The sequence below is a fragment of the Stegostoma tigrinum genome, chromosome 14 (genome assembly GCF_030684315.1).
Source record: "Stegostoma tigrinum isolate sSteTig4 chromosome 14, sSteTig4.hap1, whole genome shotgun sequence".
Lineage (NCBI taxonomy): Eukaryota > Metazoa > Chordata > Chondrichthyes > Orectolobiformes > Stegostomatidae > Stegostoma > Stegostoma tigrinum.
Window position 1 is genome coordinate 45805066 of NC_081367.1, and position 19322 is coordinate 45824387.

At 40.3% G+C, this 19322-nt stretch overlaps 1 protein-coding gene across 4 annotated transcripts in view; it reads left to right on the forward strand.

The window, feature by feature from the left end:
• The first annotated feature begins 417 nt into the window (after positions 1-417).
• dcun1d1 (DCN1, defective in cullin neddylation 1, domain containing 1 (S. cerevisiae)) overlaps positions 418-19322 on the forward strand; it is a 63087-nt gene continuing 44182 nt past the window's right edge. The window contains exons 1-2 of one of the 4 annotated variants that reach the window (XM_048542162.2): positions 418-598; positions 18670-18886. In XM_048542162.2, coding sequence (XP_048398119.1) covers positions 596-598; positions 18670-18886 — 220 coding nt within the window. In that variant the 5' untranslated portion in view covers positions 418-595. Of the gene's footprint in view, positions 599-1001; positions 1337-2522; positions 2592-18669; positions 18887-19322 lie in introns of those variants that run through there. The other 3 variants (XM_048542161.2, XR_007248667.2, XM_048542159.2) reach the window with 3 other exon arrangements.

Sequence of the window (19322 nt, forward strand, 5' to 3'; positions counted from 1 at the left end):
GACCCCGATAAGCGCATTTTAATTGAAAAGCGTTTGCAGGTACCATGGTAGATCTACAACTTAATAAAAAGAGATGAAGTACATTATGCATAAATGAAAATTAAGTCATCATTAAATTATACCTTTCACAACCTTAGGACCCCAAAGTGGACCATTGAAACGTAGTCACGATTGTTTTGTGGAAAATGTGGCGAACAATTTGGCACAATTAGCTCTCAAAGAAATTGCAGCGTGATAATTACCAGATTATTTGTTTTTGTGATGATGATTGAAATATAAATTTTGGCAATGAAATCAATCACTCATCAATGGAAAATGGTGCCTTTTAACTTTATGGGGCATGGGGAGGGATTTCGGTATAGGGTCACATGCAAAAAAAGCAGGTCGACCAAAAGCATCACTTCCTCTCTGCTGCCTTGGAGGATCAGCCTTGATTTTTGTGGAGTTGGGAATATTGTACAAATTATGGCCTCATGACTCAGGGCCAACAAGCCACAACAGCTGACACTGACGTGACACGGAACACAACGCGGAACATAGTATTGGAACCTAGTAAAATACACCAGACCAGACTACGTTTGAAAAAAATGTTTATATGGTAATATTTTAAATTTGCTGCGCTATGCCAATCACCTGGTGTTAAAGTCCCTCCCATGGCACTGACGCTTATTTGCAAGTTACAGCTTCGAGCTGTGTGTGTGTATGTATGTATGTGAGAGAGCGTGTGTGCGTATGTATAGAGAAGTGGTGCATTATTTTCTGTTAATACACATTATTAAATTATTTCGCCTCTCAATCTCTTCGTCTAGCGTCCCTTCTCTCACCATCGACACAGAATAAAACCAAAATTGTTATCGGCCAACCCTCCACCCCCCCCCCCAACCCAACCCTCCACCCCCCCCCCGCAACCCAACCCTCCACCCCCCCCCCCCCCCAACCCAACCCTCCCCCCCCCCCCCCCAACCCAACCCTCCACATCATTTCGAAGCAGCAGATAGTTTGCTGCAGAAAAGGGGAAGCGGGTTGCGGCTGCTACTTGGTAGTGAGTGAAGTTGAGGAGGAGTTGAGTTTGCAAGTGAAGTTTGGCTCATCCCCTTCTTCTCCGCCCCCTCTCCTCGCCGGGTGGTCGTGACTGTAGTGACCGGGGTTGCAAACAGCAAGCGACTCTAACTTTACCTCTGAGTCTGAGCTTCAGTGTGTGTGTGTGTGTGTGTGTGTGTGCTGGGAAGGGGAGAGTGCGCTGCACTGCGCATGAGTGTCACCCACGGTGACTGCTAATTGTCCGTTTTTTTTTCTTTTTTTTATTTTTTTAAAGAGGCCCGAGCTCTTGAAGATGGTGAGTGTTTCTGCGATGGTCTTGTCCATGTAATAGCGCCGGGCGCGTAAGGCGGCGGCCGCCTCTCGGTTATGCTCCGGCCCGGCTTCTGGTTCCACAACCACCACCTCACCGACACATTCCTCATTCAGCAGCCATCCTGTCCCTAGCCTCCGGTGTGAGGCTTCATAAAAGAGAGGGAGAAGCTAGAGGGTGGTATCTTGGATTAGGCCGTTCCCGAGTGACAGGCCTCTTTCCGCGGGGGCTGTTTACCGGTAGCCGGCAGGCACCTACAGGAAAAAGGCCGGCGCCGTCATCACGCGAGGCCCGCTGCTTTCCAGGCCTACACCAGATGGATGTGTGTTGGGGCTTTCTTCACCACTAGCCTCCAGCAACCCCCTTCCCCATGATTTATTTTTAAATTGAAATGTAGACGAGTTGGTACAGCGGTGACTGAGGGTCGGTTTCGTAGGTTGCCCTTCATACTCTGTGATATCCCTTCTCCCGAGTTTCAGTTTATTTTTGTTATGAAAAATGTTATGTTCTTTCTGCAGCCCCCACAGACTTTTTGTCTAAATTGCGCCACTACAGAGAATTTCCTGGGTTTGCTCCATTAATACTTACCTGACAAATAGAAATAGCAACTAATTTCCTTATGAGGCTAATGTTAATGTGTCTTTCATGCCAACGCTCGCAACCACCACTAGCAAACGTTAGCCTTTATTCTTGCTGTTTTAGATTTAGTAGTAAGGTAGACTTTTTCCAGTTAGTTAAAAGTTGAAAGGATTGTATGGGATACATTTTTGTTTATGTAGCTCTTACAAAACCGTGATTCTTTCCACGTATGGGTCATCTATCAAGAGTTAATTGTACTTGAATATTTTTAGTATTTTGTGGCCAATTCGAGTTCGGTGAATCTTGCGGTTTGCCAAGTAAAACGTTTTTTGAGAACGGCTTTGTAAGTGGGTTTAAAAGTAGTTACTGCATCCATTTGTGCATCTGTACCTATCATACAAATTTGTACCAATTTGGAGAAAAATGAGTGAAGAGCTAAAGAAGTGTGATTGTGTTTCAAATTCTATTGAGCCTCAAGACTACACTGTTTAAACGTGTTCAATCTTTTGACTTGAACTGTGGTCCCAAAACACAAAAAACAAAATATTGAAATAGTCTTGAACCCTTTCTGACACATTTAGATAGAATAATGTTGCAAGAATTTTTGCACCATTCTTTTGCTTTTGACCTATGGTGTGGAACAACACTAATTCTTTACAAGGTTAGCATGATTTAAATACTGGACATTCCTTTTCTATTCCTTTTAGAATGATGGGGATGTTGATGTATATTTGCTGTAGAATTTCTAAGTAATTGATGCTTCTAAGTGCTTTCATTCAGTGAGGATGTCTGATCATCCAGTCCATGTCTTAATATCACGGTATATTCAGAAAATGGAATACGATAATAGTTGATGTCTGCATTGATAACTAAATTATTGTACTCTGGTGTAATGCACCTTTGTGTGTCAGGTCAATGCAATCCACTTGATCTGCACCCCATCCAACAGATAAAATATCTGCTTACTTCAAATGTATTGTAGCTGTGATGTGCCCTGCCACAGATACACTGCTGTAAGTTGCCAAGGTTGTTTTTGTCACCTCCTTACAAGCTCTTAACTTCTCATCTGGAAGAAGGGAAACAAATTAATGGGAACATTCACCTCCAGTAAAGCTCCCAGTTATAGAATATCCTTACTGATATATGTCACTTATACTTTCTGGGCCAAATACTTAGAACTCAAATGAAAGCAGTGTAAGAGCACTAACACCATAATGACTGCAGTGGCTCAAAGATAGCAAAGGATTGGACATTAATGCCTCTATCCTGAGAGTGACCCTCTGTAAAGGTTACATTGAAGCTCAACAAAAGCGAAGGCAAAAATTATTACCTATGTAATATGAACAAGTGTGTTACAGGTTTTGTTTTATTATTGAGATCTGAAAACGGTAGGAAAATACTGGATTAATACGTTCACACTTCTCTTGTATTACAGATTATTTGCACATCTCCATTTTGCTGCATTGAATATTAGTTTTCATTTTGTGGCAGACATTTGAGCAGAAATCGCACAGACTTCAGCATGTTTGTACTAATATGAAAAAATCTAACTGCTTCATTAGACCAGATTTTCTTTTGTTGACTTAATGATGTCAGATCTTTAACATTTGAAAAATGATTGTGGTTTGTATTTGGATCATTTGGGCTTTGCTGGTGAATAGTCTGAGGCCTACAGAGTAGATCAGTACCCTTTGGCACATTGAATCTATACTGGTCAAAAACAACAACTAAACTCTTCGAATCCCATTTCCAGTATTTGGCCCATAGCCTGATATATCTAAATAATTTTTATGCCATGAGCATTTCTACCTCTGCTATCCTTACAGAGAGTGAGTTCCAGATTCCCACCTTTCAATGAGTGAAAAATTGCCTTACATTGCCCCCAAACCTCCTGCCCCTTACCTTAAATCCATGCTCGGATTGTTGTTCTCTCTACTAATGGGTAAAGTTCCTTCCTGTCTATGTCCACAAAATTTTATACAGCTCGATCATTTCACTCCTTCGTCCTCTGTGCTCCAAGTGGGGGAAAGAAGCAGTCTATCCAAACTCTGTTCATACCTAAAACAATCCAGCCAGGCAACATCCTGATAAATTTCCTCTGGACCCTCATTAGTGCAATCACATCCCTCCTATAAAGAGGATTCCAGAACTTCATAAAATACTCTGTGGCCTAGCCAACCTTTTATGCAGTTCCAGCGTAACCTTCCTGCTCTTAAATTCTATGCCTTGGCTAAAAAAAATAAGAATCCTAAATGCTGCCTTAACCACTTTATTTATCTGTCCCGCTATTTTAAGGGACTGGTAGACACACACACCAAGGCTCCTCATCCTTGGTATTTCCCAGAGTACTACAGTTTATTGTGTATTCCTTTGCCTTGTTTGTTCTGCTCAAATGCATCACCTCACACTTATCCAGACTAAATTTTGCCACTGATCAGCTTTTCTGACCAGCCAGTCTATATCCTGATGTAATCTAAGACACTCCCCCTCATTCTTTAGCGATTTTTGACTCGTCCATGAACTTAGTGATCAATCCTCCTACATTCAAGTCTAAATCGTTTATATGAATCACAAACAGCAAGAGTCCAACACTGATCCCTGTGGAACTCCACCAGACAAGGGCTTTAGTTGAAAAAAACACCCCTTGATTGTCTCACTCTGCTACTTGCTACTTGGCCAACTCAGGATCTCATTAGTGAAATATCGTTGGATCCCTCACTATCAGAATTTCAGCTTAATTTTAATTATGCAAGCATTGTGTTTATCTTTTTTTTAATATTTCTGCATTTCCTAGGAAAATCCTAGGTTTTATCCTGGCCTAAGTGAGTTGATCCCAGCCAATTTGCAGTTTGGGGTTCTGCATTTATTTTGAGCTGCTGGGATAGTGACAGAAAAACAATCTTCGGGTTCCTACTAATGAGTGCTGTCAGCAACCTAACCTTGAAGTCCCATTTGTGTGGACGTTGGTTAAGGATGTCTGGATTGGGATCAGCTGAGATGCTCTCAAAGATTGTATGGTATTGAATTGCCATACAGATGAGCTATCCGCAAACATTTGGGGCATGTGAAATTGTGTGTTGACAAGTTGATGTTAAAGGGAGTGAAATAAGTTGCCAAAACAAAAATAAATTCCATCTATTTTTCTTAAGGTATTAAGATTGACGAAAAATAAGTTTCAAGTTTAGTTAATTTTTGGAATTCAGTACTTCAAGAGATATTGGTGAACCAGGACAAATTTTGTTACTTCATTTCAATATGCATTGATCTGTAAGTTTTTATAGTGGTTAAATTTAAAAGAAAAACATAAGTATTTAATCCTAGTAAGTATGTTGTTGTGAGTTACTTTTTAAAGTTAGATCTCTTATTCACTTGTGGAACATTTACATGCATTTCATAAAGCTACAATTTTGAAAGTCTGTGAGATTTTTGTTTATATTTTCAATGGAACAATAGAGGGATCCCACTAATTCTGACCTTTTCCTTCTTGGAATCATGTTTCTCAACATTATGTGGCTGTGATATTATTGTGCCTCATACTGATTCAGTAGATTTTAGAACAGAGCTTTTTTTGTATGGGAATCTTTTACAGATTGTAGCAATCTTCCATTGTGCAGAATTTAAAACTTCCATATTTTTACTACCTCTGAATATGCTGAGAATTCCAGTTAATTGTACTAAACCTCTTGAACTTTTGGAGCATAACATTTGAATAGTAAATTCTGATTTATGCATGAATGATTTCCTAATTTTGTTTAAACCTCAGCATGGTGACTACAATTTGCTTTTGAAGACAAACTGTATTGTAAAATTTTTGTTGTCTTTTTATCTTGGCTGATTTTCTGAATGGTACTATGGAATTAGATTTTAAAGTTAGCTATTTATCTTTGAATTTGCTTGTTGCAAATTGCTGTCATAAAATTTCTAAAGTTAGTTAAGATTTTAAGTTCCAGCTTTTATTTGATGTGTACAACTCACGTATGAAACCATTTAAACATTGCAATAATTCCATGGTTTCTTATTTCTTAACTATGAAACACTTGATAATTAAATGGAGCGGTTTCAGAAATGTAACATTTTGTACATGTGAATTCTGAACCTCAGCATAACAACTAATTCATTTGCCAGATACATTACATCTTAGGTTTCAGTCCAAAAATACATGTTGTAATGTCATTGGGATGTGCCAGATCAATCCTGTTTTTGGCATCAGAGCTATTTTTAGTTTTTCAGAGGGAGGGTCAAAACATATTTGGTGATGTCTTTGCTTACATTTTGTTACACTATTCATTTTGAAGTAGAGACGGTGAAGCTGTGGCTTCTTATGTATACATTTGATTTGATTGTGCATAGGTAGAATTGGGCTACAATTTTTTACTCCCTGCGTTCGATCACCTAGGCCATATTTTGTTCTAGTACTTGAGCTACCTTGGAAAATTAAAACATAATTAAAGTATAATTTTAGTTATGTCCAAAATCAAGTATGTTTAAAAGTTTGTGTTGTTTTTATTTGATATACTGAAAGAATATTTTACAACATAGTTATTGCAAGCTCTTAAAAAGTTACTGAACAAAGGATATGGATTTTCATTTTCATTCTGCTGCAGATAGACTTTACCTCTGAACTTAATCCCAGGTCTCTGTTTTTCTGTGATCTAACTTAATTTTGCAAATACTGTATACTTGTATTCAGTGGTGTTCTCTATGCCTGTTTTGTTACCTGGTGCCTCTCTTGTAGGTTCTTTACTGCATTCCTCCCCAAGACTTCACATTTTTTTTGACTTGATCTGAGCTGTTTTTTGCTGATGCTCATTCCATTCTGGATACTATTCTCATTTGCTCAATTGTTTTGATTGATGTTTACTTGTTTTTATCTTTGCTGTTTTGCTTCTAGTTGTTCATTGACTTGCTTGACCGGATGGGGCTGAATCCTTAAGCTCCTGATCTTCAATGCAGCTGCTCTATAGATATGCTCATTCATCTACACTGATCAAATAGCTTCTTGGCCTTAACTGTATTCTTCACTTAGTGTTCTCTAGATTCATTATGCCACCAATTATAATCAACAGGGACTAACCTCACCAAATGCTTTTGCATTTCACTTACCCTCACTGATGTCCCTTTGGGCTAGTAGATTAAGGATCACTGCACTTAATGTTTCTGTCTAGAATGTTGTGTTCATTCGTTGAACTGTCTTATTATGGATGAATCATATCTGGATCATTCTGGCTTTGAAAGAAAGTTAGTTCTTTGGTGAAACCTTGTTCTTTACTAATGCTTCCCTAACTGGTTATACTTACTACCACCTGTATCACCCAAACTGAAGCAGGGTAAATATGATACTCAAGACTAAGTCTCTGCTTTAATTTTTTTTTCTCTCTGTCCTGCTCATTCTAATTCTGGTACCTAGTTTGAATAATATCTTGACTCGGCTAATTTTTAAAATTCTCATTCCCTACTGCTTCCTTCTAACTTCATGAATGATTTATTTTCCTGAGATACCTCCATTTCTTACCTTTCTTTGCACTGCCCCGATAGTATGGTAGGGGATCAGATGCTGGTCTAATACATTAATCAGAAATTTGGACTAATCCTATGGAAAATGTGATTTGAAATATTGCATGCGATTTTGGAAATCGAACTTTCTTTTAATGAAATGCTGCTATCTGTAAGAGTTCTCATGAAAACTAACCTTCCAGCTCAGCGAGGAAACTCACATCCAGTTCTCATGAACTATTGAGTTTTTGGTAAAATCCAGCTTGTTTGTTAATGACCTTTTAGGGATGAAAACCTGGTGCCATTTTCTGCATGGTTGACGTGACCCTAGGCCAACCCCAACATGGTGACACTTAACTGCTTTCCTGTGTGAGCTGATGAATGTTATGTCCAACCACTAACTGACAACTTGGGATAGACAATAAATGCGAACCTTGATGAGATGCTCATATTCTGAAAATAATTTTTTAAAGAAGTGTCATTATTGAGGCTTCGCACCCTTTCACAAGTTCAGTCTTCACTTCAGTCCTGCAAGCCATCCATTGTCAGATTTTGTTGGAGCTCTCTTGGGCCGCCTCCACTGCCAAAACTGCTCTTTTTGATCACTGGTGTGTTTACAATAAGACTGTGTTTCCTTTGAGTATTTGTAGTTGTTTCCACCATCCTCCTGTCTAATAACAAACATGATGCCTTAAATTTCCTTGTTACTAACATAGAACATACTGTTTCGTCAGCTACTTAACTCCCTATTTTTGGCCATTAAGGTGGACATTAATGTAAAGTTTTCCCATACTCCATCTTCAGGAGTTGTCAGAGTTTCTGTCTTTTCCTCTAGCCCACTTTATTGCAGACCTAAATTTGTCTTTCTCTCCCTTATCTAATTTAATGTGTTTCTCAACCTCACTGAATCTAGAGCATTTTGCCGCCAGTTTTTCTTGTACTTCTGAATCTTGGATGTCAAAGCAACAACTTGTACTATCTTAGGACATAACACAGTGAAATGTCCAAAAGCACCTCAGGAGCAGAATGAAATGAAGCATAATGCTGTAAGGAGCAACAAAGTCCAATGACCAAAAGCTTAGTCAAAGAATTGGGTTTTACGGAGTGTCATTAAAATGAAAAAGTTAAACAGAGAATGGGATCTTGGTAAGAGGAGGTGTCTTGGTAAGTATGGGCGTTATTGGTTGAGGAATTAAAGCCGGTAATGCACTAGAGGCTAGAATAGAGGAGATCGGTTAACTCATGGCTGTAGAGCTGATGAAGATTACAGATAGGGAGGGAAAAAGTACTGACATACTTGGAAATGAGGAGAATTTTAAATGATTTGTTTGACTAGGAGTCTTTTATGGATCACTGAGTACCGGAATAATGGAAAACATGATTTGCAGTGACTTAAAACTCAGGCAACAAAGTTTTGGATAGATTTGTATTCGCAGAGGGAATTATGTAGGAGACAGCCATAAGTACTTTGGAATGGTAAAGCCTAGAGGTAGCCAGTGTCATTGTGGATTTCAATAGCAGATGAGCTGAACCCAGGCTGACCCAAGTTTCCAACCTTAACTTTCCTACTTTTTCTATATGCTACCCATTTGCAACATATCTGCAGGCAAAAAAAAATCAGCTTTCTTGAGTCTGTTAATGATACCCAGCTCAACCTTTCTGAGAGCTCGTTTGAACTTACGACCACACCTCTCAAAAGATTCCTTACTTGACTGACTTTGTTTAAGCCACAAAATACTGGGACAACCTCAGTTATTCTCTATGATCTCACCTTGGTGGATATCATGTCTTGCACTAAGACTTTTTCATCCATTGCATGTTCTTGCTGACTTGCATTGACTTCTTGACGACTCATGTTTAAAATGCTTCCCTTAATGTCACTTCTTACGTTCTAACTATCTCCAAGCCCGTAATCCCTCTCTTAAACTCTTTTATGTTTCACACTTTTTTTTTTAAAATACCTTTTAGAACCACTTCTTTCATCAAGGTTTTAGTCAATGCATCTGGTATTTCTTGCTTTGGCTATGGCCCTTTTCAAAAATTTTTGTCTCTGCAATGTTTATAATGACTCAAGGCTTTAATGAATGTAGTTTTTGTGTGTGTTTTGCTAGCCACGAAGTGTTGCCAAAGCAGCAATTCCCTTTGCAGAAATATAACAATTGCATTCATAGCAGAGACAACAAGTTGGTGCTGTGAGTGGTTACCATAAGGCATAGGAGCAGAATTAAGACATTTGGGTTGTTGAGATAACAAGGTGTAGAGCTGGATGAACACAGCAGGCCAGGCAGCATCAGAGGAGCAGGAAAGCTGATGTTTCGTGTCTGGACCCTTCTTCAGAAATGGGGGAGGGGAAGGGGATTCTGGAATAAATAGACAGAAGGGGGGAGGTTGATAAAGGAGCAGATCGGTGGCGAGGAGATGGACAGGTCAAGTAGGTTGGGATGGAGCCAGTGAAGGTGAGTGTAGGTAGGGAGTTAGGGTGGGGGATGGTCAGTCCAGGGAGGATGGACAGGTCAAGGGGGTGGGGCTGGGGGTGGCATTTGAGGTGGGAGGAGTCGATAGGTGGGAGAAAGGACGGACAGGTTAGGGAGGCGGGAACGAGCTGGGCTGGTTTTGGGATGCAGTCGGGGGTGGGGAGTTTTGAAGCTTGTGAGGTTCACAATGATACCATTGGGCTACAGGGTTCCCAAGTGAAATGTGAGGTGCTGTTCCTGCAACCTTCTGGTGGCATCATTGTGGCACTGGAGGAGGTCCGGAATGGATGTATTGTTCATGGAGTGGGAAGCTAAGTTTTAGTGGTTCGCGGCTGGGAGGTGCAGTCGTTTGTCATGAACTGAGGGTAGGTGTTCCACAAAGCAGTCTCCAAGCCTCCACTTGGTTTCCCCTATGTCAAAGAGGCCACTTCGGGAACAGCAGATACCTGGCGTTTGGGGTTGTTGAGTCTGCTTTGCTGCTCAGTAAGATCATGGTTAATCTGATAATCCTCCAATCCACTTTCTTGCTGTTTTCCCCATAACTCCTAATTTCCTTACTGGTTTAAAAAAATGTATTTCAGCCTTTTAGTAGACTTGATGAGACGGTTTTTCAGGCTTCTGTGGTGAAGAATTTGATAGATTCACAGTCCTCAGAGAAAAAAAATTCCTCCTCGTCTCTGTCTTAAGTGGGCAATTCTTTACTCCACTCTTGTTGTAGGTGGTCCTGTATGGAGAAACATACTCTCAGCATTTGCACTGCCCAGCTCCCTACAAATCTTGTATCAGAGATAATGGGAACTGCAGATGCTGCAGAATCCAAGATAACAAAGTATGGAGCTGGATGAACACAGCAGGCCAAGCACAGGTGCTCCTGAGATGCTACTTGGCCTGCTGTGTTCATCCACCTCCACACTTTGTTATCCCTACAAATCTTGTTCATTTCAATAAGGTCACTTCTCATTCTTTGAAATTGCAATGAATGTAGGAACAACCACTTGTCATTCCTTCATAAGAAAATCGGAAAATTTTCATGTCCAGGGTCAACCTAGTGTACCTCTGAATTATTTCCAATGCCAGTATATCTTTCCTTTGATAAGGAGACCAGAATCATTCATAGTTTTCTAGGTGTGGTCTGCTAGTGCCTTGCAGCTTTAGTAATGTGATAATGGGAACTGCAGATGCTGGAGAATCCAAGATAATAAAATGTGAGGCTGGATGATCACAGCAGGCCCAGCAGCTGCTGGGCCTGCTGTGTTCATCCAGCCTCACATTTTATTAGCTTTAGTAATGGCCAACTTTCCACTTGCCGTATCAATTACCTGCTGAACTTGTGTCCTAGCTTTTTGAGTTGTGCACAAGGTCCCCCAAATTCCTCTGTGCTGCAGTTTTCTGTATTTAAATTATACTTACTCCTCTATTCCTGCCCATGTGCATAACTTCACATTTTCCCGCATTATATTCTATCAGCCAAGTTTTTATCTATACATTTAACCTGACTATATCCCTCTGTAAACTCATTGTGCCATCCCATCACACTCTCCCTGCCTGGTTTTTGTCCTTGGCAAATTTAGCGATAATACATTCACTTCCTTCATCCAAATCATTAATCTATAATGTAAATAACAGTGCCCCGAGCGCTGATCTCTGTGTCACTTCACTAGTTACAGGTTGCCATTGTGAAATTCTCTCTTATCCCAACTCTCTTCTATTGTGTCGCCAATTTTCTATTCTTGCTGATAAACTACCCCCAACACTCCAGACTGTTACATTACTAAGTAACATTGTGCGCAGTGCCTTATCAAATTAATTTTGGAAATCCGAGTATATTACACTTGCAGGTTCCCTTTAACTAACCTGCATCCAACTTTCTTAAATAGTCGTAATAAATTTATGTATGACTTCCCCTTCATGGAGCCATGCTGACTCTGCTTGCTTCTATAATACACTTTTAATGCTCTGCTATTACATCTTTATCATGTGCTATATTTTCCAAATTACAGATGTTAAGCTAACTGTCCTATAAGTTACTTATTTTTTTGTGTCCCGTTTTTTGCAAAAATGGGGTAATGTCAATAGTTTTCAAATACACTGAGACTTTTCCAAAATCAATGGATTGTTGGAAGATGACTACCAGTGTATTTGCTATCTCTGTAGCTACTTTCTTTAGTGTTCAAGGATGCATCACTTCAGATCCAGGGGGCTAGGCCGTTAGTTTCCCTGTCACATTTTTCCTAGCAATGGTTATTGTATTTATTTCTTCTTCCCACCTACTTTGGAATGCTTTTAGTGTCTTCTATTATGAAGACTGGTGCAAATCATGTATTCACTTCCTCTGCCCTTTCTTGGCTTGCCATTATTATTTCACCAGCCTTATTCTCCAAAGGGTCTCTGGGTCTTCCTCTTCTGTTTTATATTTTTAAGAAAACTTTTGCTATCCTTTTTGTACAATTTGTGCATTTACCCTCAGTTTATTTTCACCCCCTATCAATTTTTCTGTCATCTTTCATTGGTTTTCAAACTTTACAAGTCCTCTAGTGTACCACTAACCTATGCCATGTTGTATGTTTTTCTTTCAATTTCATACAGCCTTCAAGCTTCCTTAGCGAAGGCACGGTGAATTTATCTCCATCCTGGAATCCATCTTCCTCACTAAGCTGTATCTTTATTGCAAGTCAACTACTTTTTTCCTTAACATCTGCCATTGTTCATTTTTTTTTCTGCTAAATTCCTTTTCCAGTTCACTCTGACTGGCTTCTGCCAACTCTGCCCCCATTCCTTTGTAATTACCATATTTAAATTTAGCACCATTGTTTCCAACCCAGGTTTTCTGCTCTCAATCTCAATTCTGTAGTTTGAAATATTTGCAGTTATGTTATTCATTTTTTTCATCAAAATGGATTTCTTTAATATGCTAATCAAAATTGTATTTTATGTTAATAGTTAATGAAGAAGATAGAACTGATCAAAAAGTTAAACTTCTAAATGGGAGTAAGGCCAACTTTGACAGTATCACTTGGAAACTTTCAAAAGTTGATTGGGGGAGGGCATTCTTGAGGAAAGGAATGGCTGGAAAGTGGGAGACAACAAAAAAATGAAGTAATGAGAGTCCAGAGGCAGTATGTTCCTGTTAGTGTGAAGGGCAAAGCTGGTCGGTGTAAAAAATGTTGGATGACGAAAGAAAAAGAGGCTAGGGTCAAGGAAAAAGAAGGTGGCATCTATCAGGTATAGACAGCTGGGATCAAGTGAATCACTAGAGGACTATAAGGGCTGTAGGAGTATGCATAAGAAGGAGGGCCAGCTGGGATCATGTGAATCCCTAGAAGAGTATGATGGCAGTAGGCACTTAGTTAAGAGGGAAAACAGGAGGGCAAAAAGAGAATATGAGATAGCTCATGCAAGTTGAGAAAAGGAGAATCCAAAGAGATTCTACAAGTACATTAAGGACATAAGAGTAAATAGGGAGAGAATAGGACCCCTTAAAGATCAATTTGGCCTTATATTGTGGAACCACAAGAGATAGGTGAGATACAAAATGAATATTTTGTGTCAGTATTTACTGTGGCAGGGGGCATGGAAGCTAGGAAATTTGGGGAAATAAATACTGATGTCTTTAAAAGAGTTCATATTATAGAAGAGGACCAAAGTGTGCAGGTATGTATGGAACCACAAGAGAGGGTGAGGCCACCAAATAATACTTCTCTGCTGTGTTTACCGTGGAGGAAGATGTGCAGACTTGGCAACTTGGGGAAGTTAGTGGTGATATCTGGGGACAGGCCACATCACAGTAGAGCAGGTATTGGAAGTATTAGAACATATGAAGGTGGATATGTCTCCTGGTCCTGACCAGATATATCCAAGAACGCTGCAAAAGGCTGGGGAAGAAGTTGTGCGGGCCCTGCTGATATATTTGCATCACTGTTAGCCATGGGTGAAGTCCTGGAAGACTGGAGGGTAGTGAATGTTGTGCCCTTTTTCAAGAAGGAGTACAAAGAAAAACCTGGGAATTATCGACCAGTAAGCTTAATGTCTGTGGTCCGTAAGTTGCTTGAGAAGATTCTGAGGGATAAGATATATATGCATTTGGAAAGACAGGGTTTGATTAGGAGTAGGATTAGGAGTCAATATGGCTTTGTGCTTGGGAGATTTGTTAGACCTGTTTGAAGTGAGCAGGAAGGTTGATGAGGATGGGTTGGTAGACACAGTCTGTATGGATTTCAGTAAGGCCTTTCATAAGGTTCCACATGGCAGACTGCTCTAGAAGATTAAATCACATAGAATCCATGGAGAGCTGGGAAATTGGATACACAGTTGGCTTGATAGTAGGCAGCAAAGGGTAACACTGGAAAGATGCTAGTATGACTGGAGGCCTGTGACTAGTGGTGTGCCTCGGGTTGGTGCTGGGACCATTGCTGTTTCTTATCTATATTGATGATTTGGATGAGAATGTACAGGGCATGATTAGTAAGTTTGCAGATGGCATTAAAATAGGCAGTATCATGGACAGAGAGGAAGGTTATCAGAAATTGCAGCAGGATCTTCGTCAGCTGGGGAAGTGGATCAAGAAATGGCAAATGGAGTTTAATATAAATAAGTATGAGGTGTTGCATTTTTTGAAAAGTCAAATCAAGGTAGGAGTTTCATGGTGAATGCTAGGGCCTTAAGCAGTGTTGTGGAACAGAGGGACCTTGGAGTTCAGGTGCATGGTTCTCTGAAAGTGTAGTCACAGGTGGACAGGGCAGTGAAGAAGGCTTTTGGCACATTTTGCCTTCATCAATCAGGGCATTGAGTACAGAGGTTGGGAAGTTATGTTGTAGTTGCACAGGATGTTGGTGAGGCTGTACTTGGAGTATTGTGTTCAGTTTTGATCACCTTGTTGTAGGAAGGATGTTATTAAACTGGAAAGAGTGCAGAAGAAGTTTGCAAGGATGTTGCCAGCATTCAAGTAACTGAGTTATAGGGAAAGGTTGGACAAGCTGGGACATTTTTCTTTAGAGTATAGGAGACTGAGGGTGTATCTTTTAGAAGTGTGTAAGATCATGAGAGGCATGGATAGGGTGAATGCATTCTGACCTTTTCCCAGGGCTGGGGAATCGAGGACTGGAGGGCATCAGTTTAAGGTAAGAGGGGAAAAAATACATGGGAACCTGAGGGGCAACTTTTTCCGCACAGAGGGTAGTACCAGCCTAGTTCGTCCCCTCCCCCCACTGCACCACACAACCAGCCCAGCTCTTCCCCCCCACCCACTGCAACCCAAAACCAGTCCAACCTGTCTCTGCCTCCCTAACCGGCTCTTCCTCTCACCCATCTTACCCATCGCACCCCCAGCTACCTACTAACCTCATCCCACCTCCTTGACCTGTCCGTCTTCCCTGGACTGACCTATCCCCTCCCTACCTCCCCACCTATACCCTCTCCACCTATCTTCTTTACTCTCCATCTTCGGTCCGCCTCCCCCTCTCTCCCTATTTATTCCAGTTCCCTCTCTCCATCCCCCTCTCTGATGAAGGGTCTAGGCCCGAAACGTCAGCTTTTGTGCTCCTGAGATGCTGCTTGGCCTGCTGTGTTCATCCAGCCTCACATTTTATTATCTTACACATATGGAATGAACTGGCTGTAGAAGTGGTTGAGGTGGGTACATTATCTATAGTTGAAGACATTTGGACAAATACACGATAGAAAAGGTTTCGAAGGGCATGGGCCAAGTGCAGGAAAATGGGGTTAGTGTGGATAGACATTTTGGTCAACACGGACCAGTTTGGGTCAAAGGGCCTGTCTTGTGCTGTAGGCCTCTATGACTCTAAGAGGAGGTGCTAGACATCTTAAAGCACATAAGTGTAGTTAAATCCCTATGACCTGATCAGATATTTCCCAGAACTCCGGGAAGCTAGAGAAGAGATTGCTGAAATATTTGTATCATTGACAGCCACGGGTGATGTGCCAAATGAAGGTTGTCTAACGTGGTGCCATCATTTAGGAAAGACTGTAAGGAAAAAACAGGGAACAATAGTTCAGAGAGCCGTACATCAGTGATACAAAAGGTATCAGAGAGGATTCAGAGGGACAGGATTTACATGCATTTGGAAAGACAAAGACTGATGGGGATTATGACTATATGCATGGGAAATTGAAGAGGTGACAAAGAAGGTTGAAGAAGGCATAGTGGTAGACATTGGCAAAATGGACTTCAGCAAAGTGTTCAACAAGGTTCCGCATGGAAGACTGGTTAGTCACGTTCGATCACATGGAATTCAGGCTGAGCTAGTTAATTGGATACAAAATTGGCTGGAAGATAAGAGACGGAGGTGAACTGGAGGCCTGTGACCAGTGGTGTGCAACAAGGTTTGGTGCTGGGTCCACTGCTTTTTGACATTTATATGAATTTTATTTTCTTGGGAATATAGGAGGCATGGTTAGTAATGTTGCAGATTTTACCAAAATTGTTGGTTTGGTGACAGTGAAGAAGATTACTGACTTGATAGAAGTGTACAAAACGATCAGAGGTATAGATAGAGTGGACAGCCAGAGACTTTTTCCTAGGGTGGAGGTAGCTTATATGAGGGGGTATAGTTTTAAAGTGAGTGGAGGTAGACATTGGGGAGATGTCAGAGGTAGGCTCTTTACTTAGAGCGTGGTAGGGGCATGGTAGGAGCAGGTAGTGGACTCGGCCTCATTAGGGGCATTTAAGCGGACATCAGATAGGCATATGGATGATAGTATAAGGTAGGGGTGGAGGTTAGAGAAACCTTTGTTTTATGGTAAAAGTTGGGCACAACATCATGGGCTGAAGGGCCTGTACTGTTCTATGTTCTATTATCTCTGAGTAAAACAGGACCTTGATCAGATAGGTCAGTGAGCTGAAGATTGACATTTTGAGTTTAATTTAGATAAATGTGACGTGTTGCATTTTGGTAAGGCAAACCAGTTCAGGAATTATACAGTTAGTGGTAGTGCCCTGTGTTGCCGATCAAATAGACGTTGGGATGCAGGTGCATAGTTCCCTTAAAGTGGAGTCGAAGGTCGACGGTGGTGAAGAATGAGTTTGGTATGCTTTCCTTTGTTGGTCAGTGCATTGAGTATAGGAGTTGGGATATCATGTTGCGACTGTACAGGACATTGATGAGGCCACCTTTTAAAGACTGTGTACAATTCTGGTCACCTTTCTATAGGACAGATGTTATTAAACTTGAGGCTGCAGAAAAGACATACAGGAATGTTGCTGGAACCATAGGGTTTGAGTTATAGGAACAGGCTGATTAGATTGGGGCTTATATCCCTGGACCGTTGGAGGCTGAGGGGTGACCTTAGAGAGGCTTATAAAATTATGAGGAGCGTGGATAGGGTGAATAGCCAGGGTTGTCTTCCTAGTTTGGGGGTGTTGAAAATTAGAGGGCACAGGTTTAAGGTGAGAGAGGAAAGATTTTAAAAAGGATCTGAGGGGCAACTTTTTCACGCAGAGCATGGTGTGTGCATGGTATGAACTGCCAGAAGAAGTGATAGAGGTGGATACAATTACAACATGTAAAAGGTATATGAATTCCTATGGGTATATGAATAGGAAAGGTTTAGAGGGATATGGGCCAAATGCTCACAAATGGGACTAGGTCAGATCAGAATGTCTGGTTGGCAGGGACAAGTTGGACCGAAGGGCTGTATAACTCTGACTCGTATTTGGCAAGCGGATGGATTGAGCATTTAACATATGCAATAGAATTGTAGAATTACTTTTTACAGTCCTGGAGGAAATTATTTGGCCTGTTGTGTCCATGCTGACTTCTTCAAAGAGCAACTCTGTGAGAATCCCCCTTCCTTTACTGTAGCCTTGAAATCTTTTCTCTTTAGATAATTGTCTAATTCCTTTTTGAAATCCATGATTGAATATGCTTGCACCATATATATTGGTAGTGCATTCCAAATCTGGATCACTGGCAACATTTAAATAAAAACCTTGCATTTCTGCAGTCTCTCTCAATATAACATCTATTGCCATCGGTTTTCCATAATTTCTGTTCATTCAGTTGACATAGATGAGGTGAAAGGCACGTTTAATGGGAAATGTACTATTCCATTATTATTTGTTTTTATTTCTGTTTAGAAAGAAAGTAACCTCAGATTATCACTTTTTGTACAGAAAATTCTGATTACTGTACTTTACCTACATCACTCTCCCTGGCTCAGTTGAGTGTAGTCTAAATGAAAAATTTCCTTGTTATCTATATTCATCTACGATCTCATTGTATGATTTGAGTAGACCTATTTCATTGACTGATTCTTCAACTTCTAATGACCCACATTTAAGCAATGTTTTGTTTAAAACTCTGATTCAAAACTAGGAAACTTAGTTCTGAAAGTGAGTTAATCGGCAACCTTTGAACTTACGCTGTTAAACTTTCCTGTAAAGTTAAATCCATAAGTATTTGTGCAGCGTAGCATCCTTGTTACATATGTAGTTATGCTTTAAATGCTTCGTATTACGCAAAATGAGTGCCTAACACTGGACGAATGCTAAATATAGTGAAGAATGTAAGAAAGAATTAACCATATGCAATGCATCAATTACCTAAATTATTACAATGGTTAATTATTACTATGATTAAAAGGCTTCTTTTTAAAAGTTAAATTTTTAATGTTGGCTGGATCAGCTTTTTTGGCAGTGTTTGCTGTATGTTCTGGGATCTGCTTGTGAGACTTAAGCATCTGCATATTTGTGAAACTTGTCTTATTTAATAATGCATAAGCTAAAGCACTAACAATTTGTTCCTTTATCCTATGCAGAACAAGTTGAAGTCCTCACAGAAGGATAAAGTGCGTCAGTTTATGGTCTTCACACAGTCCAGTGAGAAAACTGCAGTATGTTGTTTATCGCAGAATGACTGGAAATTAGATGTTGCTACAGACAATTTTTTTCAAAATCCAGAACTTTATGTGCGTGAAAGTCTGAAAGGTTCATTGGATAGAAAGAGATTAGAGCAGTTATACCATAGATATAGAGGTAAGTGCAGCTGATATATTTATGAAGCATAAATTTAGTTCATTTAAGTGTGAAGCTTCTTTCAAAGCTTGAGTCAACAGCTCTGACTTGTTAGTCTTCAGGAACTTCTGACAATACTTCAATGGTTTTACAGCTGTTGTCATATTTGCACTCTTAAAGATCATACGACATAAGAGCAGAAATTAGGCTATTTGGCCCATTGAGTCCGCTCTGTCATTCAATCATGGCTGATAAGTTCCCCAACTGTTTTCTCCCTGTAACCCTTGAAATCTCGATTAAACGAGAACTTTTCTATCTCAGACTTAAATGTACTCAATGACCGGGTCTTTATAAGGGTTAGTATTTTACCAAAGAAGGAACTAATTAAACTAATTGCTTGAGGTTACTCCTGTGCCATGGCACAACGGGCTGATTTTATTGACGTTATGTATCATAG